Below are 23102 nucleotides of genomic sequence, written 5' to 3'. Positions count from 1 at the left end.
GTATTTTTAGTAGAGACGGGGTTTCTCCATGTTGGTCAGGCTAGTCTCAAACTCCCAACCTCAGGTGATTGACCCGCCTCAGCCTCCCAAAGTGCTGGGATTACAGGCCTGAGCCACTGCCCCTGGCCTTTTTTTTTTTTTTTTTTTTTTTAAACAGATTAAGAGCCTGCAGCGGCTGGGCGTGGTGGCTCACGCCTGTAATCCCAGAACTTTCCGAAGCAGGCGGATCACGAGGTCAGGAGATCAATACCGTCCTGCCTAACACGGTGAAACCCCGTCTCTACTAAAAATACAAAAAATTAGCCAGGCGTGGTGGTGGGCGCCTGTAGTCCCAGCTACTCGGGCGGCTGAGGCAGGAGAATGGCGTGAACCCAGGAGGCAGAGGTTGCAGTGAGCCGAGACTGCACCACTGCACTCCAGCCTGGACAACAGAGCAAGACTCCGTATCAAAAAAAAAAAAAAAAAAAAAAAAAAAAGCCTGTGGCTTAGGGAGGTTACGGAAATAATAGTGGTAGAGCTGGAATTCTGAATAGATATGTGTGGTTCGAAAGCTTTTTTTTTTTTTTTGGAGACAGGGTCTCACTTTGTCACCCAGGCTTGAGTTCAGTGGCACCATCATGGGTCATTGCAGTCTTGACCTCCTGGGCTCAAGCGATCCTCCCGCTTCAGCCTCCCTAGTAGCTGGGACTGCAGGCACGTGCCACCACACCTGGCAAATTTTTGTATTTTTTGTAGTGACAGGGTTTCACCATGTTGGCCAGGCTGGTCTCTAACTCCAGGCTCAAGCGATCTGCCCACCTTGGCCTCCCAAAGTGCTGGGATTACAGGCATGAGCCACTGCACTGGGTCCTAAAGCTTATTTTTACCATACTGCACTAGCAGACCTCATCTTCTTTTCTGCCTTCATATAGTTCACATGTGCAGCATATTCCTTTAGTTAATATCTCTTATTTACATGTAATGAATGTCAAATTGGAGGGAAGATTTCTTTAAATGACATATTTCCACCCCCAGTCCCAGTCCTCAGTAGACTTTTATATTGGTTCTTCCATTGCTCCTTCTCCAGCCTCTTTCCCATTGTAAAGTATATACTTGCCTCTCCTAGATAAGTGGGTTTTGCCCTAGTGAAGATACAGGGGGAAAGAATATTCTGGGAATATAAGCTTAAACCTAAGAGAAGAAAAATTTTAACTTTGAGGAGGAAGGAAGAATCTAGTTTTGATAATTTGCAAAAGAAAGAAGGACATATCCCAGATTCTTGTCAAGAACAGTGTGCGGAATGAGACATGGCAAGTATTGTTAAATTGAAATAACATGAATTTTATAATTGGAAGTTTAATAATTTTGTTTGTTAACTTCCTCTTAGGATATTACCTTCCAAATGATGATGGAGAATTTTATCAGTTCTGTTACGTTACCCATAAGGGTGAAATTCGTGGAGCAAGTACACCTTTCCAGTTTCGAGCTTCTTCTCCAGTTGAAGAGCTGCTTACTATGGAAGATGAAGGAAATTCTGACATGTTAGTGGTGACCACAAAAGCAGGCCTTCTTGAGGTTGGTGTTCACAGTGAGATAGTGATTCCTTGATAATTTTAAGAACAGAGCTTATGTTGGTTGACATTTTGAGAATTTTAAGGTTATGTGAGAGTTGCCACAAAAATCGAATGCTTTGGCTGGGTGCGGTGGCTCACGCCTGTTATCCCAGCACTCTGGGAGGCCGAGGCGGGCGGATCACGATGTCAGGAGATTGAGACCATCCTGGCTAACACGGTGTAACTCTGGCTCTACTAAGATTACAAAAAGTTAGCCGGGCGTGGTGGCGGGCACCTGTAGTCCCAGCTACTCGGGAGGCTGAAGTAGGAGAATGGCGTGAACCCGGGAGGCGGAGGTTGCAGTGAGCTGAGATTGCACCACTGCACTCCAGCCTGGGTGACAGAGCGAGACTCCGTATCACAAAAAAAAAAAAAAAAAAAAAAAAATCAAATGCTTTTTAACTAAAATAATAAATTTAGAGTGTCTTTTTTGAAATGCTTAAAAAATCTTTTGGCCACAGTTATGCTCTTGGTTCCACTGTGGCAGGGACTGTCCCTAGGGCCTATCCTTATTTTGTGCATAGTAGATAGTGCAGTAAGTACCAATTGGGAGAGTTTAGGTCTAAAGCTTTCCTTACATTCCTTTGCCTAACTTTTTGTGGTGGCATAATCTGTTCATTGTAGAATGTTACCAATTTGGGGATGAAGCTGCTTGGGATAATGGTGTAAATCAATAAATCTAACTGTAATTGGATGTGAACTTTGTTTCACTACCATGAGCATTGTCTTTCTAAAGTGTGGCGGTGAGTTAGGGGAGCTTCCCAGTCTCTTAATTTAGATTGGACGTTTTTAGAATGATTCTTGTTATTGTACTTCTGATGAAATGAATAAGCCTAGATTAACCATAATTTAAAAGGAAAATTTAAAAAGCTATTTACTCTTTACTGTTTTTGTAAATAGAATATTATGGAGTCATGATGATGGCTTTAATATAAATTTACTATGTAGATGGTCTAATAATGCCTTGTGTATTAATTTTTAGTAGTCATTGACAGAGAAAATAGTGACATTCTTTTCTCATTTTAAGATCACATTTTTCAATATCTTTATCCTATACCTAAAAAACTACAGTGTTATATTTGAGTTATTGTGATTAATTGTATATAGTGCCTTCTATTATAATAATAAGAAAAATAGCTTCTCAAATTGGTTCAGTATACATTGTTGGCTAATTTATATTCATATTTCTTCTATTGCAGCTATTGCTTTTTCTTTACAGTTGGATAGATTTTTTTAACATGTAAATATTTAATGCCTTTGATTTTACTTTTATTTACCTCAAAGAACTGAGACTGGAGTAAAAAGACAAGAGGTTACAGATATAATACTTTTATTAGACAGTCAAACTAGGTTAGGAGGAACTAATGATTTTTTATTGTGAATTCTTTCATATCTTTCCTTCCCCTTTGCAGAAATTCCTCTCTTATCTTAAAGAAATGTAACTTTTATAGGGTGACTAAAACATTTTGTGGTGCAACTGCCTGATGATCAAGGTTTTTAGCTTTGTATTTGAATGCCAGTCAAAGATGCTGAAACAAGCCCAGATCTTAAGAATGCAGTCAGTATTTATATTGTAGCTTTTTGAATACTTATTAGACCACCCTCATTTCAGGGCCTCCAACAGAAAAGTGATGGGTATTTTGGCATTCACATCTATCATGTACTTTTTCTTCAAGTAGATTGAGACATATCTCATTCTGTTTCACTCCTTCCTATTCCACAAAGGGTACTTTATAAAGAAAATGAAAATTGCTGTTTCTTAAGTAAATATTTCTAAGATTAAATGTTTTTTTAACCAATATTTTTGGTGAGTCTTTAAAATTCTCACATTCATTAAAATCTTTATCTAAAACTGCACAAAATTAGTACAAATGTGAGACATTTTCTGGGGCCCTGTTGACCGTAGAAGTGATTAGTGAGACATAATTTTGCAGTGTGTGGACCTTGATTGTATCCTAGATTTAAAAAAAAATTGGAGGGATAGTGAGGGATATTTGACTATGGCCTATTGGAGGATATAAAATTATTCTTAATATTCTTAGCTATAATAATAGTGGTGATTTAAAGTTAACTGTCTTTATTAGGTGATGCTTGCTCTGAAGTATTTAGGAGTGAAGTGTCTGCAATTTCACTTTAAATGGCTTAGAAGAAAAAAGGATACATAAACTTAAGTATATAAAGAGAGATAAACATGGCAAGATATTAATAATTAGTGAATTTAGGTGATGGATGTTTGGATGATCATCGTAAAATTTTAACTATTTTGTATGCTTAACATATTTCAAAATACAAAATTGAGGCAAGAAATGAGACATATACATTCTTATCTAATTTGAATTCTTCTAAAAATGTCTACTTAAGCTTTAGTGAACTCTTGAGAAAGTATATGTGAATTAAATAAATCACTGGAAAAGGTGATTCTTTTATAAAGTCTGTGTTGTGCTATGTCAAGATATTTCTTTATTTTTAAGTTGCCAGATAGTTTTGAGCCAGATTTAATGCCAAATTAATAATGATATTAACCTTTATGGGTAATATATTTGCCTGGTTCTAATTTTCTGTTGACTTTATTGAATGCCATTTATTGCATTTATTGAATGCCGTTTATTGCAATCTACTTCAAATCATTTTTTAAAAATAAGATATAAAAGAAATTCAGTGATTGAATAAATAAACTTTTCCTGGCATTTTGATTTGATTTATTGGAACAGGTAGAAGAGTCATTCAGAAAGTTTGCAGCTATTCAACTTTGATAAGAGCCATTTTAGAATTTAATCAGTTTGATTTCATAATCCCATGACCCTGGAAAACTAATTTGGGGTGTATGGAGGAAAAACGTTTTACCAGTTAAATGTATAATACGACCTTTGTTAAGTCTTCCTTCTGAGTCTTCATTCTTCTTGTAAGAGAAATATTAACTTTGTTTTACTATCTTATGACCATTAATTTAGTAATCTTTTAGAATACTGAAGTTTATATTTTCCTGAACTATTAGCTGTTCCCATAAGAATCAGGTATATTGTTAATATATTGTTAGTCTGCATGTTTGTCCTAAAATTTGTATTTTTACTTATGAACAGTGTTTTAATTTAGCCAAGTAGAGGCCATTTTATATATAGAAACCATAAATTTCTTGGTGTCTTAAGGAATCAGCACTTTTAATAGTAATTCCGTAGATGAAGGCCTTATATACGATATAGTAAGTTTGTGATAGACTCAAAGATTTCCTATAGATTTGCATTCAAGAAGAGGTACAACTTTTCCTCTTGGAGTATCTGATTGTTACTGTGGATAAGAAAGCCCCGTAATTAACGGGAAAATTAATATGCCTTATTTTTAGTTCTGATCTCAAAAATGATTAGCAGCCAACTTCATAATACAGTTCTCTCATTTTTTAATATTTTCTTTGCTCAACCAAAAGAATGTTTAAATTTATGATTGATGAATTTTTCTAACTGAAGGCTAAAAAAAGGCTGATTGATATAAAGTAGGTAGAATGTAAGAGTTCTTTCTGTGAATGTCTTCACTTTTTTTTGGAAATGGAAAACTAAATTTGTAGTAACACATTTTAGGATTAAGCAAAAAACTAATTAATTTGAGTTTTTTGCTTTATAGTTGAAAATTGAGAAAACCATGAAGGAAAAAGAAGAACTGTTAAAGTTAATTGCCGTTCTGGAAAAAGAAACAGCACAACTTCGAGAACAAGTTGGGAGAATGGAAAGAGAACTTAACCATGAGAAAGAAAGATGTGACCAACTGCAAGCAGAACAAAAGGTTAGTTGTGTCTTATGTAACTGATTGAAGTTGATAGTATATTGCCTGAAACCCACCTTTTTAAAGAGCTGAACCAATTAAGTAAGTGAAAACCAGGTATTGAGAAAAGTAGCCTTTTAGATAGACGTTTATGCAAGAACAGGTCAGTTCCTATTAACCTTCTGCCACAGCTGCTTTTATGTTTGTAAGATGGTTAAAATACTTTTAGACTTTGGTACCAGGCTTGTTGAGGTAGTCCCTGACAACTATTTCCAGATGTTTTACATCTAATTGTAGAATACTTGATTTTTTTTGTTGTTTAGAAATACAATTAGAAATGATAAACATTGAATAAAGGAAAAATGGGATATATAAATTAAAATTACTTTTCAAAAAAGCATAATTTGGTAAAATAAGATGTAGTATTAGACAAAATTTTGAAATTTTTAATGGGAGAAATGCTATATTATCCTAAGAAACAAACTAGTTAAAATTGTCAGAATTTCTTAAGCTAAGAAAAAGAGAGACAGGTACAATGCAAGCAGAAAACATTGTGGCTTCATTAGTGATAGAAATAGACTTGTAAGAAGCCAAAAACAGTGAAAAAACAGTTATCTAGTCATTGACTTGTTTATTTAATATTTTCACAAGAAAAGCAGTTTGTTCTGATGAAACTTACACAGACTGTGATCATATGTATTACAGTTTCACGTACAGTAGAGCTGGTTGGGCATATTTATGCCCATTTACAGTATTGAGCTATTGTTTCCTGAGGGTGGGGTCTGTTCTGTTATCCTTTTGTCCAACAAGTCCTCCAGCAATTGCTTAATAATTGCTAAATGAACCACTAGTGCAGCAATTCTCAAACATTCGTATACTCCAGTGGAGTGGGTATATATTGCATACCTGGGCAGAGATGTTATACAAGTAAGTCTTAAATTCTGAAAAGATTTTCCTTGCTTTGTTCTATTTGTTTGAGGATTGCTTTTTTGAGTTAGAGGGTAAACATAATGTCAAGTACTATGTACATTTACAAATCTCCTTATAAATGTCTGTGAAGTCTTCAATTCTGTCTTTTCTATCGTTAGCCTTTTTAGTTAAAAATATGCAAGTATTTCCCAGTTTTACTCTTGGGGAACACTTAGTGTCCTGCAGCAGACTATAGGAGTAGGATTTTCCATTTGGTTAAGGAACTACTTTTTTCATTTGAACCTTTGAAGCAGGTATACCAAATATTAAAATATAGTAAAATCTCATAGTATGTGCCCTCCATGACTATTAGGACATTCAGCTAATTTTTTTTTTTTTTTTTTTTACTCATTTGTTGTAATTCTCTTGCTGCTTTGTGTAGTTATTACTCTCTTTTTCTCCATTATTTACATATTTTTCTCATGATTTATACCTGGATTTGGCAGTTTTCCAAAGTTTAATGTCAATCTTTTTTTTTTTTTTTTCACAAGCCAGAGGGATCAAGGTGAGATAGATGACTCATGAAAAAGACCCATTTCACCATGTCCTAAGCCCATGAGATCAAGAATATCCTGAAATGTGGCCTTTGAGGTTTTGACTCTGATTACTTTGAAATCCAAGAAAAGAATGGATGATTGTGAGAACAGGAATGGCAGAATGATAGGCCTTCATTTGTGTGAAATTACATATACACACACACACACACACACACACACACACACACACACACACACATTGGGCCATTTCTCTGGTCCATTTGAGTAGTAGCTGAGATTTAAACAGTCTCAGATTCTCTGTGCTCTCCAGGTGATAAAGGGGTTAAGGACTACAGACAAGACTAAAGTGGTAGACTGAGGTCAAGGGATTAATGAAGCAAAACTTGTAGGAGATTGTGGCCTTGGTGCTCAGAAGAGGTCTTCAGCAGAAGTTTTTATGCCAACTCTTAAATCTTGATGACAGTCACTAATCTTGGAGGAGACTACTTCTCTGCTGCCGTTCTTGCATTGGGGCATATTCTCTGGGAAGCACTTGAAAGTGATTTTTAAAATGATACTCCATATTATAGAAAAAATTGACAAAGGACCTGGAATGGTACTTGATGCATGGGAGGTTCTCTCTAAATTTAAGTAGCTATTATTATTTTACTATTTTTCATAATATGAACCAGAGAATCATCAAGGAAGGACTACAATATAAAGTGTCATCCAACAGGACTGGAAATTCATAGCATTTCCCTGAGATTCTAAAATAATGCATATATAATGCATTCTAAAATACATAATGATTCTAAAATAATGCATACATAATGTAACCAAAAAAACCCTCTAAGTTACAAAACATGTGGTGACAATTGTTTATTTCTGGGGTTAAAACGTGTTTGCCAGGAGAGATAGTTCCTCTTTGTTACTAGTCAATGGAGTTTTAGTTTTTTTTTTTTTTTTTTTTTTAATGAATTTGCTTCATGTTCCAAAATTAGTCTCCATTTTAGTCAAGCATGCCTGCTGGGCAGCTACAACTCCAGACTTTCAAACTGGTCTGGTTGGATGGCTTATAAAATCTGTGACATTTCTTGGCACTTGTTTTAAATCTGTTCCATGGTGTGAATCCTATAGTAGTTCTAGAGGTCTTCTATTTGAGGTACTGAGTGTATAAACTGTTGATTATCTGAAAGATTGTTCTGATGTATCATCTATAATTTCATTTAAAGTTTTATAATGGATATTCCATGTAATAAGCAGAGACCTTCATTTTCTTCATAATAGGAGAAATTTATTGCATTTCCATTCTTTTATAAAATAATATGACTAGCTTATTACCCATTCCATACTTGACAAAAAATAAAAGTGAATTCAGTATCTGTAATTGTTTATTAATAAAATTTTTCATCTTTTATCACATTGACTTTTATCACTCTAAAGGGCTCTAATAATTAAAACTAAATGAAATTAATGAAATTCTGATAATTACAATTCTTTAATTTGGTAAATTAAAAGAATTGGATATGTTGGGATTATTACAACAGGTTGGTTTAAATTATATGTTTGTTTTTAATGTTATTTTATGAAATTGGCTGCTTGAAGGAATAAACTAGGATTACAAAGTAGATTAAAACTAAAACAACATAATGTTTGTAAATTGAGAAACAATAAATTACATATTGTATTTCCCCTAGATTTTTGTGGTAGCTACTTCGTTATTCATGTACATCCTAGATTTAAAAAGTAACTATTATTAAGGATAATTTTCCATTCATTTCTGGTTCAACTGTAAGGGAAGATTTCTCCCCTCCTCTCTTGAAAAAGGCTCATTAATAAAAATAACTCATATAACACTTAATAAAAGCCAGATGGTGATTTGAGTGCTTTACATATGTTAGCTAACTTCGTCCTGTGAAGTAAGCAGTATCGTCTGCATTTTTCAGAGGTAGCACAGAGAGGCTACTTACTTGTCCGTGATTGCACAGTTAGTAAGTGATAGAGGCTAGCAGTATGGCTCCAGTCAGTGCTCTTAACCACTGCTCTATACTTCTGAGGGCCAAAGATGTGAGCTGATCCTAATTGATTATTTTTCAAAACAGCTTTATTGAGATGTCATTTGTATATCATAAAGTTCACCAGTTTATACAATTCAATGGATTTTAATGTATTTACAAAATCATGCAACCATTACCATGGTCTAATTTTAGAACAAATTCATCCCCAAAAGAAAGCTTTTACTTACTTGTGGTTACTCTACCATTTACCTTCTGATTGCTTCCCCCAGTCCCAGATACCCACTAATTGAAATTTCTGTATCTATGGATTTGTGTATTTTGGACATTTCACATGAATGGAATCATATAATATGTGGCCTTTGTGACTGGCTTATTTCACTTAGCATAATGTTTTCAAGGTTCATCCATGTTGTAATATATATTATTAATTCATTCCTTTTATTGCCAAATAATCTATTGTACTGATGAGGATTTTTTAAAAACCCCGTCTTTACATTTATCAAAGACTTCTGTGAAAATTAGTTTGTATGTTTCATTGTGTTCTTGTTTGTATTTTGGAGTGCTGGATACATATTGGAAATTGAAAGAGTTAAAACTGAGGCTCAGAGAACCAATGATTTTGAATCTTGTTTTTCAAATAGGACTAAAAAGAGCTGTGCCTCTATTAAGTTTTTTTTTTTTTTTTTTTTTTTTGAGACGGAGTCTCGCTCTGTCGCCCAGGCTGGAGTGCAGTGGCGCAGTCTCGGCTCACTGCAAGCTCCACCTCCCGGGTTCATGCCATTCTCCTGCCTCAGCCTGTCCAAGTAGCTGGGACTACAGGCGCCCGCCACCGCGCCCGGCTAATTTTTTGTATTTTTAGTAGAGACGGGGTTTCACCATGGTCTCGATCTCCTGACCTCGTGATCTGCCCGCCTCGGCCTCCCAAAGTGCTGGGATTACAGGCGTGAGCCACCGCGCCCGGCCGCCTCTATTAAGTTTTTCGGTTAGTTTAGTTTATAATTTTTTTGGAGCCTAAACTATGAATTGAGTTTTTTCATATAATTGTATTTTCAACTTGAATAATAACATGGATATGATGTACTTCAAGGCATTTTTGAACTATATTATATTTGAGAATATTAAAGTAATATTGCCAAAACAATGTAATGGAGGGTGTTACAAACTGTTAAATGTATTCATACTGTTTTGATTCTTAAGTTTCACAAACTGGGTAGGAGACATCACCAGATACTTGGGAAGTATCATAGGTATGGGAGTGAGAGAATGTGCAAGATCTCTTCTCTGGCTAGTGTGGATCTCTTAAGCTATCATAATTTATCTTTTTGGCTGTTTCTTCTCTAAAACGTAAAGATAATTTGTAGAGTGACAGCATATACTACAGAGAATAACTTGTCATCAGAAAGAGTTTTCCTTTTTATTCTCATTGAAATAAAGTGGTCACTTGGTTTTTCTGAGTTCAGGCTTCCTCATGGATAAGTCATCTAGTTAACAAGTGGCAAAGTTGAGAACCTGAAAACCCAAGCTAGGTGTTTTTGTTGCTATATTACAATGGCTTATAAAACAGATACAAGTATAGTATGTCTCTTTATTCATCAAGTATTTGTGGAATAAATAGATAACAATGAATTTTGGGGCTTCTGACCAGCTTTAATTGTGGTCAAAAGAAGGGTCTGAAGGTGACATTTTATTTTGGATATGGGATTTTATGGTCTTGAAAAGGATTTAAAAAAACATATATTTAAAAACTATCATTCTTGGACAGTCCTGGTTTACTATATGTGAGCTATTTACAATGTTTCCTTTTTATGCATCTTCAGTGTTTTTCTGTGGCCTTCCAGTTCTCTTGAGAAGTTTTTTTTTAAAAAAACTTTTAGCTTTTTTAGCACTATTTCGTACTTTATCATTTTATAAATATTATGGGTATTCGGGTATTTAAAGGGATGAAAATACCAGTTTGTAACAGCTGACAAATGAATTGAAAGATTTTTGTATTACTAAAACAGCAGTCATTTGTCTCCCTCTAGCGATCACATAACTGTGTCACATTGCCCATTTACTGATCATGTTTTGATTGAAAACCAGAAAAAAGTTTAATACCTTTTAAATTATGTTTCACATTTTATGAAACGTGGTTTACATTTATTTAAGATTGTCCTGATTATAATTTTAATAGAAAATCAGTAGTTCCTGCAAAGATTTTGGGAAGCCTTTAATATCTTACTTCATTGAGCCTGAGAAGCCATGGTGGTGATAACATCATTACTGCCAGGAAAAAAAATAATCCAAGCAAACTAAGACATACCATTGATTGTAAGATACATCTCCATTTCAGAAAGGATAAATTGTGGGAAAAAATCAGCATATAGTTTTAGTACAGTAATGTAATGTCTTTGTGGATATTAGTCATTGAAGTGGTTTTCTCATTTATAGAAAGAAGTTTTTCTTATCAGAATTTACTAGGACACATAATAGTATGATTAGATGAAACTCATTGATAATACAATTGAAGGATCATATGTATTAAAAGTTTAAAGTTTAGAATTTTGAGTTGTGGGAACTTAAGTCAAATGGAGTTCTTTCTGATAAATGGAATTTTATGGTGGTAGCTTTGTAATATGTCAGCTTTGCTAGGCTGAACTTATTTTCTAGAGTTCCCTTCTCTATAATTTGTTTAGGATGAGACACAAGAGAGATTCTTGCGTGAGATTTGAAGTCAGAAGTGAAGCAGCAGCCATTTTTGTAGCTTATACAAGTTGTGGCTTCTCTCCTGGCTCACCTTGTTTGTATGAGGTAGTAGTAGCCAGGCGCAATTGCCCTACCTTCTGTGGAATCCTCTTTCAGTTTCTCCATCTCTTGGGTTAGGTCTGTCAGGAGGGACCCCAGCATGCTCAAGACACCTTTGAGACTATCAGGGTCAGAATAAAAACCAACATGGACTTCAGTTTTCAGTCCATTCTGGTGGGCTTCAGCTGGTGATTGTGGATCCTATTTTGTTCTTGCTTTTCCCACTTTATAAATGTCTTGATTGCCTGCCTTAACGCAAACTAGTTCCAGCTTCTACAGTTACACAAGCTCAAATCTCTTAGTGTCTCTCTCAGTCTGTCTGTTCGTCTGTCTGTTTTTCTGTCTCTCCCCAGCTGTTTGCTTATCTGGTCAAGCACTGACTGATAAATTTACCATGGTACATAATTCTTAGGGAGATTTTATGCAATTTCAAATTTGAAATTCTAGTAATGTAAATTAACATTTAGGAAATTGAATTAACCATTTTCCCTTCAAAATGGTAGTGGTATCTTTTGGAGTACTTAAGTATTCTTCAATGTACTGTAAGTAATTTTAAGGATTCTTATAAAGAACCAACCTGGTAAAATGCATAGACAAAGGTTTCTGTCTGGTATAATTTTCCTTCTGCCTGGAAGGACTTTCTTTAACATTTTTGTAGTGCAGGTCTTCTGTTGATGAATTTGTTCAACTTTTGTATGTTAGGAAAGGTCTTATTTTACCTTTAGTTTTAAAAGAGATTTTTGTTGTGTATAGAATTCTAGATAGATAGTTTTTGTATTTGAGTATTTTAAAAATGTGGTTCTTCTCACGTTTATTGTTTTTGATGAGAAATTCAGTGTCATTAGTATTTTCCTTCCTCTCTATTTAATGTGTTTTTTTCCTCTTACTGTTTTTAAGATTTACTCTTTATCATTGAATTTAAGCAGTTGATTATGTTGTGTCCTCTTTATTTTCTTTATTTTTTATGCTTGGGGTTCAGTGACCTTCTTGTATCTGTATACTTATGGTTTTCATTAAATTTTGAAAATTTTAGGCCATTATTTCTTCAGCTGTTTTTTCTGTCTTTCCTTTTCTTCAGGGACTCGAGTACACATATGTTTTGTTGCTTAAAGTTGTTTCAGAGCTCACTCGTGCTTTTTTTTCACTCGTGCTTTTTTTTCAGTCCCTTTTCTCTCTGTTTGATTTTAAATAGTTAAATTTTGTTTGTCTCCAAGTTCACTAATCTTTTCTTTGCAATATTTAATCTGCCATTAGTCCCATCCAGTATATATATTTTTTTATCTCAGACATTGTTGTTTTCATTCCTAGAAGTTTGATTTAAGTCTTTTTCATGTCTTTCATGTTTCTGTGTGTTTACTGTGTTCAATTTTCTTCTAGCTTCTTGAACATATGGAATACACATGTTTAAATGTCTGTTCATTAACTTGATCATCTGGCTGATTTCTGTATCAGTTTTGATTGATTGGCTTTTCTACTCATTATGGGTTATATTTTTCTGCCTCTCTGCATGCCTAGTAATTTTTGATTGGATGTCATATATTGTGAGTTATACCTTGCTGGGTGTTGGGATGTTTTTTATATTCCTAAAAATATTCTTGAGCTTTGTTCTGGGACGTGGTTTAATTACTTGGCAACAGTTTGATCTTTTTGAGTCTTGTTTTCAAGCTTTGTTTGGTGGTACCAGAGCAGCATTTAGACTGGAGTTACTGTCTCCCCACTACTGAAGAAAGACCCTTCTTTCAATTAGGGAATACTGTAATTGTTCTCCCATGAATTATGCGTTTTTCCACTCTGGCTGGTGGGAATAACCACTATTCCTTGCCCTTTTTGAGTTCCAGGCACTGTTCCCTGTAGTCTTTTTTGGGTGATTCTTTCTCCAGCCTGGGTTAATTTCCTCACATGCATATGCTGATCAGTAATCAGCTCAACACTTGAAGGGGACTCCTTGCAGATCTCTCGAGTTCTTTTTCTACATGATTCTTCTCTGGTACTCTGTCCTGAAAACTCTATTCTCCTTAGCTTTCCTAGACTCTCATTTCTCTCCATAACTCAGGGAGACCACTGGATTCTGCCTGAGTTTGCCTCTTTGCCCTGTGGCCTTAAAAGTCTCTCTAGACAGTAATAAGCTGGAGCAGTTATAGAGGTGACCTCTGTTGTTTCTTTTCTTTCAGGGATCACTGACCATTTATCCTGATGTCCAGTGGCTTGAGAGCTGTTCTTCATTCAGTTTTTTAGTTTTCAGGTGGTAGAGTTCATTTGGTTCTTGTTACTCTATCTTGGCACTATTTTAGTTGCATCTAATTGTGTGTTTTAGAGTCACTGTCAGGAGAAATGTTTATTTAGAGGAGCCAAGATATTCTTTCTCAAATGATATGAATTATCTGGTATTCTAGGTACCCAGGTTAAAAGCCTGTATGGTTTTTCTGCACGTATTTGGCATTCTGTTCTTAGTTTTCTATTCCATGGTACTCAAAGTAGCTGGTTCAGAAACTTTGTTACTGGTCTGTGTTGGAATGAAAAATGTACACTGCAATGTATGTAAATGCATTACTTCCTTCACTGAGAAAGTATTGCCATGAAAAGCTGTTAGGTGAACCCAACAGTGTGGTTAGTGATGTAGTTGATTTATATTTTGTACAAGTGTCTTGTCTTGATATAGCCTGGTAACTGTCGGTGGTCTAGTACTGTTCCCCTAGTCACACTCTTGAGTAGCTGCTTGTACTTTATATTACTTAGTTTAACAAACGTGGACTTTTATTTAATATGCTCTTTATTGGACTCAAGAATATAGATAGGTTCTGTAAGATTGTATCCAGGATTACTCAGTTGCAGATATAAAAGAAAGCAAGCATCCAAAAGCCAACCTATGTTAACTTCAATTATCTTGATTTTTAAAAAACGTATATAATTTGCCAGGTGCGGTGGCTCAAGCCTGTAATCCCAGCACTTTGGGAGGCTGAGGCGGGCGGATCACGAGGTCAAGAGATCGAGACCATCCTGGCCAACATGGTGAAACCCCATCTCTACTAAAAATACAAAAATTAGCTGGGTGTGGTGGCGCGCACCTGTAGTCCCGGCTACTTGGGAGGCTGAGGCAGGAGAACTGCTTGAACCTGGGAGGTGGAGGTTGCAGTGAGTCAAGATCGTGCCACTGCACTTCAGCCTGGTGACAGAGTGAGACTCTGTTTAAAAAAAAAAAAAGCATACAATTGGATGGTTTTTTTGTATATTTACAGAGTCATGCCACCATCACCACAATTTAATTTTAGGATGTTTTTTATCATCCCGCAAAGAAACTTTGAGTCCATTAACAGTCACTCCTTACATAACCCTGTCTCCAGCCCTAGGTAACCATGAGTCTACTGTCTGTGTCTCTATATTTGCCTTTCTTTTTTTTTTTAACATTTGCGTAATGATTTTGAGGTTCATCCGTACATCAGTACTTTGTTTCTTTTTATTGCTTAATAATATTCTATATCTTGATGTAAAAATTTTTTTTTAAATATAGGGACAAGGCCTCACTATGTTTCCCAGCTGGCCTCAAACTCCTGGACTCCAGCCATCCTCTCACCCCAGCCTCTCAAGTAGCTGGGACTACAGGTGTGCACCACTGTGCTTGGCTCATACCTAGATTTTTGATTTTTGAGGCAAATATCCTGAGGCAGTTTCTGACAAGTGCTTTACTGTTTTGAGATCCTCTACCACATGTATTTGCTGCCCTTCAAATTGGCTGTTTTTGGATTAAGTATACTCAGTATCATAGCAGTGTTTGAACTAGCTTTGTAGTTTCCTTATTTTTTGGCTTTTAGTTGCTACATTTTCTCTTCAAGATTCAGATACTTAAAGTAATTTACAATAGTAGCTGAATTTGGGTATGATCAGTGATGCATATCTTATACTTTATTACATAGCCAATTTAATTTTTTGTCTTAATGGCAGTGTATCAGATGAGTTACTTGATTTGAATACTAGTCAGGGATAAATAATGAATTAGAGTGAAGACAAAGAAACCCAACAGTGTAAAGTTTTTGTTGTTCTTAATGTAACAGTCTATGTCATAAGTCATTGAAGTCTGGGGAGGGGATCGCAGATTTTGCTTTACATGATTATTCAGGGGCCTTGTTACCTTTTATATCATTCCACTGCCCACCCTTAGATTCCTAGAGAATTTATGTCTTCGTGATAGAAACTTGGTCACTGGCACATCCTGGTTTCAGCTGAATGAAAAGGGGAAAGAGATCTTAGACAAGGCATGATCAATAATGTAAGTTGTAGAGGTGGAAGTAATATATATCATTTCATTTATATTTAACTGATGATAATTTAGATGACTATAATGCATTGCAAGAGAAGCTGGGAATACAGTGTAGTTTGGCAGTGATATGCAGTTACTATGGTTGAAAGGAGGTCGTAATTTGGCAGACAACCAGCTGTCTCTGCCACAACACACAACACCAATATAGTAGTCTTTGAATTTAGCAGTTTGTGAATGAGATCTGGAAATTATCTTTGGAGAGTATCTTATAACTTAATCTATTTATTAGTACCACTGTTAAGAAAGGTCATATCAAGAGTAGATAAAAATCAAATTACCAAAATTTCAGTACCTCAATTATTAAAATTTTCAGTTATTATTTTAGAAAACTTTTGTTTAAGAGTATTGGAAAGTTGAAATCATTCTCAGTTCTTCCATTTACTAGCTGTGTAACCTTTGATAAACTACTTAACTTCTCTGTGGCTCACTTTTCTCGTGTGAAGGAGCATCATAGTTGTTCCTAATTCTTAGGCCATGTGCTCATCAAATGAGAATGTATTATACATAAAGCACATAGCATTTCCTACACAGTAGCTCTCAAGATAGCTGTTATTGTTATCATAGCATTAGGTACCTGGTTTTGGACAGAGGCAGTTTAAGGCATTTAGTATCTAATATATGGAATTGCCAAAAACCAGTTTTGAATTTATGATCTCATTGAATTTGTTTTTGTTTGTTTTTGCCAATTGTCATCAAGAAAAGATACAAAAGGCTTAATTTTAATACATGGGTTGATTATTGTAACTTATGTATACATAGCAATATATTTCTTTCAAACCAATTACTTTAGTTTTGTACCTGCTTTACAAAGTAATAGTTTTAAGAAATTCATAATATATTATTTCAACAATATATTTATATGCTTTTAAACTTGTAATTTTTGTATTGATAAGTACAGAACTGTAAAATGAAGCATTTTTATAGTTTATTTCATAGGACTGCATCATTGAGTAGTTCCCATTCAATTTAATTAAGAGGCAATTTTAAGTAAAGTTATACTACCCTAAATTTTTGTACTTATTCCCTAACTCTTTAAAAATGTATATGAAACCTAATGTTAAAAAAAAATCACTAGTCTGTGGAATAAATTTCATATTCAGGAAATAATTTAGACGCAAGTATATTTGTAGCCTGTCTCTCTTCCCCCTCCTCTCCACTCCAACCACAAAAGTAATGCTTGGATCTGTTATTTTCTATAAAAGTTGAATTTAAGTACATTTGTTCATAGCAGATTTTTCAGTGAATTGAAGGTAGCCCTCATCACATTTTTTTACTATAGTCATGCACCACTTAACAATGGGGATATGTTCTGAGAAATGTGTCATTAGGTGATTTCCTCTTTGTGCAAACATCAGAGTGTACTTACACAAACCTAGATAGTATAGCCTACTGCACACCTAGGCTATATGGTATAACCTATTGCTCCTAGGCTACAAACCTGTACAGCATGTTAGTGTACTGAATACTGTAGGCAGTTGTAACACACGGTAAATATTTGTGTATCTAAACATATCTAGACATCTTAGAAAAGGAAAGGTACAGTAAAAATATTGTATAAAATGTAAAATTTGTTATACCTGTATAGGGCATTTACTACAAATGGAGCTTGCAGGACTGACAGTGCTCTAGGTTATTCAGGGAGTGAGTAGTGAGTGAATGTGAAGGCCCAGGGCATTGCTGTACACTACTGTAGATTTTATAAATATTGTGTACTTAGACTACACTAAATTAATTAATTAATTAATTTTTTTTTTTTTTGAGGCGGAGTCTTGCTCTGTTGCTCAGGCTGGAGTACAGTGCAGTGGTGTGATCTCGGCTCACTGCAACCTCCGGCACCTGGGTTCAGGTGATTCTTGTGCCTCAGCCTCCGGAGTAACTGGGATTACAGGTGCGTGCCACCACACCTGGCTGATTTTTATGTTTTTAGTAGAGACAAGGTTTCACCATGTTGGCCAGGCTGGTCGTGCACTCCTGACCTCAGGTGATCTGCCCGCCTTGGCCTCCCAGAATGCTGGGATGACATGAGCCACCGCACCTGGCCAGACTACACTAAATGTATAAAATATTTTTTTCTCCAAAAATAAATTAACCTTAGCTTACTGTAACATTTTCACTCTCTTTTTAAAAACTTTTTGATTCTTTTGAAATAACATTTAGCTCAAAACACAAACATGTACAGCTGTGCAGAAATATTCTTTCTTTGTATCCGAATTCCATAAGCCTTTTTCCATTTTAAAAACTTTTTCTTTTCTTTTCTTATTTTATTTTATTTTATTTTTTGAGATGGAGTCTTGCTCTGTCGCCCAGGCTGGAGTGCAGTGGCGTGATCTAGGCTCATTGCAACCTCTGCGTCGTGTGTTCAAGCAATTCTCCTGCTTGAGTAGCCTCTCGAGTAGCTGGGACTACAGGCACACACCACCATGCCCAACTAATTTTTTTTTTTCTTTGGTATTTTTAGTAGAGGTGGGGTTTCACCATTTTGGCCAGGCAGGTCTTGAACTACTGACCTCAGGTGACCCGCCCACCTAGGCCCCCCAAAGTGCTGGGATTACAGATGTGAGCTGCCACACCGGCCAAATATTGTTATTTATATTTTTGTCTGGTGGATTTGTAGAAACCAGAGAAGATGCCTTTATAGTCTGTGTAGCTGTCATCATAACTTGGTATTTTAGTTGATTTCAAAATTAGGTGTTTGAGAAAAGCCAGATTAAGTAAAATGAGTGGGATTTGATTTAAAATCTGACTAGCAATTTTCATAAATAATTGTTTTGTCAATAATTTGTTATTTAAAGTGTTCAGGTGCTAGTTTACTAAATTTTACTCTGTATATGTGTGAATCTAGAATACCATACCTTTTTTCTAGATAATTGTTAGTGATACTGTATCTGGTTTCTTCATATGCTTTTGTTTATAATCAGAATTTTATTTTTTAACCTGAGAATAAATGTGCTCTGTTATTTTAAATACTTTTAAAATGTGTTTAGCCACCTAGATGAATGATTCATAATCTTTTTATCTGGTTATTCATATGTGAGAGTTATGACTTGTGGGAACTGGTAATAGTGGCTCATGGAAACAGTGATTTTTTAGTTTAGAAGCAGGAGGAAAGTCCCTGCATGAATCTGAAGTACTCAAATCTCTTTATCTCCCTTTGCCCCAATTCTTATGATTGTTTTCATATCGGCGTACAATGTAGCAGGCTTAATTATCTGATGGAGATTTTCTTTGTTTTAATATTAGAATTATGATGTCCTTTTGGCATGATTTACAAATGACCAAAAGTGTTTTAGAAAAATTGTCTTTTAGATTTTACTCTTTTAAAGTTAATTTTTGAAAGCATGATTCCTAGTTGTTTGAAATGGCAAAGCTCTTAGCTTTTTCATGCTAAGGAGGACTGAGCCACATTGAAGATGCTTATGCTTAACTCAGACATGAAAACTACAGGCCTGAAGAATAATCCTTACTTTATCATTTTCATGTGTTTTGAAAGGAGGCTTGGATGCTGGGAAGCTATCAGGTGCCTTTATGGGGGCACCAGAGAAAGACTCTAAGACGCTTGTTGTAGTCAGAGTTAATTTATAATTCACTGTAAAATTAACTGACTCAAAGCAATTAGTTCATAATTTACATTCAGTTGCTAGTGATTTTTTTCTCTTTTCCTATGCATTTTGTAGAATGCTGTATACCCATTATAGGGCTTCATTACTTACAGGATTGGAAAGTAATTTTGTCCTAGGGAGAAATACTTGGGTTAAATCTGTAGTGTATTTGCAGTGCCAAGAGAGCATTGGTAAAACTAAAAATAAAAAAAATGTAAACATTATTTAGAAACCTCTCTGGCCGTCTTTATAAATCAACAAGACAAATCCTGAGAATGTGCCCAATTTCACAGCAATCGTTATGATTGCAGAGGAAATAAATATTATTTGTTTTTTCTCTGGTATTATGGCATTGGAACCAAAAAAGCATTTGGTACAACAGTTTTTGGTTAGTGTTACAAATTCAGTCAGACAAACATTTGCTTTGAACAAAAATAAATCAATAGGGTGTATCTGACTTTTATAAAATAATGTAGCAATGTTCATATTCTAGCAAGATATTTAAAATGATATTCTATCAGTAAAATACTTGGGTGAGTTCTTTTATGTCAATTAAAGTGAATTATAAATACTATATAATCTTTCATACTTTTAACCTGGCAGAATGGTGATTTTTTTTAGTTTTCGTTGCTGGGTAGGTAAGTATTACTGTTTTGGGGAGAAATTTTAAAATTGTTCTTTAATAAAAATAATTTTATCTTAATTTACCAATTCTTTTATTGTATAGTTTTCTATAACAAAGCACCTCCCTATATACACTGTTATATTTGAGTCTTATAAATTGTCCATTTAAAGTGGAATATTCCAAGTAGAAATTCAATTCAATATTCAATTTGTTGCACTTACTACCTCTTTTATATTTGTCTTAGTGTCTTTGAATATTTGTTTAGGCCTCTGAGTCACACTGGCAAGAACATTAAGAACATGGCTTTAGGCATATTTTAGTGCTTTGATGGCACTTAGTGACCTGTTCTAGAAAAAGTGGGTGTTAACCTTGATGGTGTCGTGTAAGACTTGATTTGTTGTGACTAATTTTAAAAAATTTTTCCTCATTTTTCTTGCCTGCCCCCTGGTGGAGAAAAGTTAGTAAAATCAACACACAGGGTACATGAGAAGTCTGAAGGTGGGGGGAAAATGTATATAAAAAAACTAATCATTGCTCATGCCTGTAGTCCCAGTACTTTTGGAGGCCGAGGCAGGAGGATTGTTTGAGCCCAGGAGTTTCAGCCTGGGTGACACGGCAAAACCCTGTCTCTATTAAAAAAAAAAAAAAAAAATTAGCCGGGTGTGGTGGTGGGTGCCTATAGTCCCAACTACCTGGGAGGCTGAGGTGGGAGGATCACCTTAGCTTGGGAAGTCGAGGCTGCAGTGAGCTGTGATTGTGCCACCATACTGCAGCCTGAGTGACAAAGTGAGACCCCAGACAAACAAAAAGCAAATTATCGATTAGTTTAGTATATGAAAATTTAAATATATGTTATCATTTCAGGTTTTATAGTCTTAGCTTCTCAATTTTGGAGGGAACAAATGTGGGATTAAAATTCTAAGAATACATGGTTTTCTTAAAGATATGCAAATTTGCTTTACTGATTATGTTTCTGTGTTTCTCAAAATACCTTGTTGTCACTTCTCAGGGTCTTACTGAAGTAACACAAAGTTTAAAAATGGAAAATGAAGAGTTTAAGAAGAGGTTCAGTGATGCTACATCCAAAGCCCTCCAGCTTGAGGAAGATATTGTGTCAGTAACACATAAAGCAATTGAAAAAGAAACTGAATTAGACAGGTATTTCTCATGCTTTTAAAAAATAAATTCAATAAAAATTTTAAAACTTTAAAACATTATAATGTTACTTATTATACCTATCTCAGTTTAAAGGACAAACTCAGAAAGGCACAACATGAAAGAGAACAACTTGAATGTCAGTTGAAGACAGAGAAGGATGAGAAGGAACTTTATAAGGTAATTTATTTTTACCATATCTATTGCCTGTTGCTTCAAAAGAAATGACCCCAGAACTTAGGGGCTGTAGGTCAGCAATTTAGGAGCAGCTTAGCTGAGTGGTTCTGGCTCTGGTCTCTTGTGTAGTTGCAGTCAGGATGTTGGCAAGGGCTGCAGTCAGCTAAAGGCTTGATTGGGACTGGAGGATTTGCTTTCGAGATGGCTTACTCTAGTGGCTTTTGGCAGGAGGCCCTTCAGCTCCTCTTGAAGTGGTCTTTTCATAGGCTGCTTGAATATCCTCACAGCATGGCAGCTAGCTTCTCTCAGAGTGAGTGATCCGGGAGAGAGCAAGGAGGAAGTCACAGTCATATTGTATATCACCCCTAAAAGTTAGTTTTTCAGGGAATTAATTTGCTTCTGTTTTAGTTACTTAATAGGTAGTGTGTAATAAGTTGAAGAGGTTTAATGGCATTAAGATACTTGTTTATCACAATTCATGTAACTATTTTTCCTTTTTAAGAACATACATATATATATATGCATATCAGGGGGAACATTAATTTAGTAATGATCCTGTTTTAGAGTTTGACTTTTAGAATATCTTCAGAGATGTCATTTTGTAAAAATATCCTCACTGCTAACAAATCTTGACCGCTTGAAGTTCTGAATTTTTTTTTTTTTTTTTTTTTTTTTGAGATGGAGTCTCCCTCTGTCGCCCAGGCTGGAGTGCAGTGGCGCGATCTCAGCCCACTGCAAGCTCTGCCTCTCGGGTTCACGCCATTCTCCTGCCTCAGCCTCCTGAGTAGCTGGGACTACAGGTGCCCGCGACCACGTCTGGCTAATTTTTTGTATTTTTTTAGTAGAGACAAGGTTTCACCATGTTAGCCAGGATGGTCTCGATCTCCTAACCTTGTGATCTGCCCGCCTCAGCCTCCCGAAGTGCTGGGATTACAGGCGTGAGCCACCGTGCCCGGCAGTTTTTATTTATTTATTTTTTTAAGCAACCCTGAAATATAGGGTAGTTAGCTTAATTGTCAATAATGTTGTGGGTGCAAATTGAGACTTACTTTTTTAAGTGGCTCATAAGCATTTCCTGAAGGCAATTCCAGATGAGGAATTTCAAGAACATTCTGAGTTAAGTCTGTTTCTTGTTAAGTCAATTTAATGAGCTGATGATTATGAAAATCAGGTAGTGTTTTAAAGTGATGCTGCAAGGGTGTTGGTTGCTGATGCCTTCAGAGAATCAGGAGTTAATATTCTATCCTTGTGAACAGGAATTAGTCCTTCAGCATTCTGTACATTTAAAGAGTAAAGTGCAAGAAGTAAGTTAATTCATTTCTCCTCACTACTCTTAACTAAAGCAGGATATACTTGACAGTGGACACTAGGGGTCTGTATTCATAATTCCAGTTATTGAATTTGATTTGTATATCTGTTAGGAGCAAATCACCAATAGCGAAAGTCATGGGAAAATCAATATAGTTGGGTTAGTCAACAAATACGTTTTTCAGCACATTGAAACTAAATGATATCGTACTTTTCACCTGCAGAAAATGGAATTGTTTGAGATGTTTTTGAATGTATTCCTTCTAGTTTTCCAGAGTCTTGTCATGCCAGATTTGAATATGCCAAATAACATAATTTGTTTCCCCAAAAG

At 35.4% G+C, this 23102-nt stretch overlaps 1 protein-coding gene across 7 annotated transcripts in view; it reads left to right on the top strand.

The window, feature by feature from the left end:
• TAX1BP1 (Tax1 binding protein 1) overlaps positions 1–23102 on the top strand; it is a 91506-nt gene that overhangs the window by 25212 nt on the left and 43192 nt on the right. For all 7 annotated transcript variants that reach the window (XM_032758528.2, XM_032758569.2, XM_032758552.2 and 4 more), the window contains exons 4-7: positions 1367–1554; positions 5208–5366; positions 21141–21289; positions 21376–21466. In XM_032758528.2, the coding sequence (XP_032614419.1) occupies positions 1367–1554; positions 5208–5366; positions 21141–21289; positions 21376–21466 (587 nt within the window). The remainder of the gene's footprint in view (positions 1–1366; positions 1555–5207; positions 5367–21140; positions 21290–21375; positions 21467–23102) is intronic.

The sequence above is a fragment of the Hylobates moloch genome, unplaced genomic scaffold (genome assembly GCF_009828535.3).
Source record: "Hylobates moloch isolate HMO894 unplaced genomic scaffold, HMol_V3 SCAFFOLD_1, whole genome shotgun sequence".
Lineage (NCBI taxonomy): Eukaryota > Metazoa > Chordata > Mammalia > Primates > Hylobatidae > Hylobates > Hylobates moloch.
This window is presented reverse-complemented; position numbering and strand designations above follow the sequence as displayed.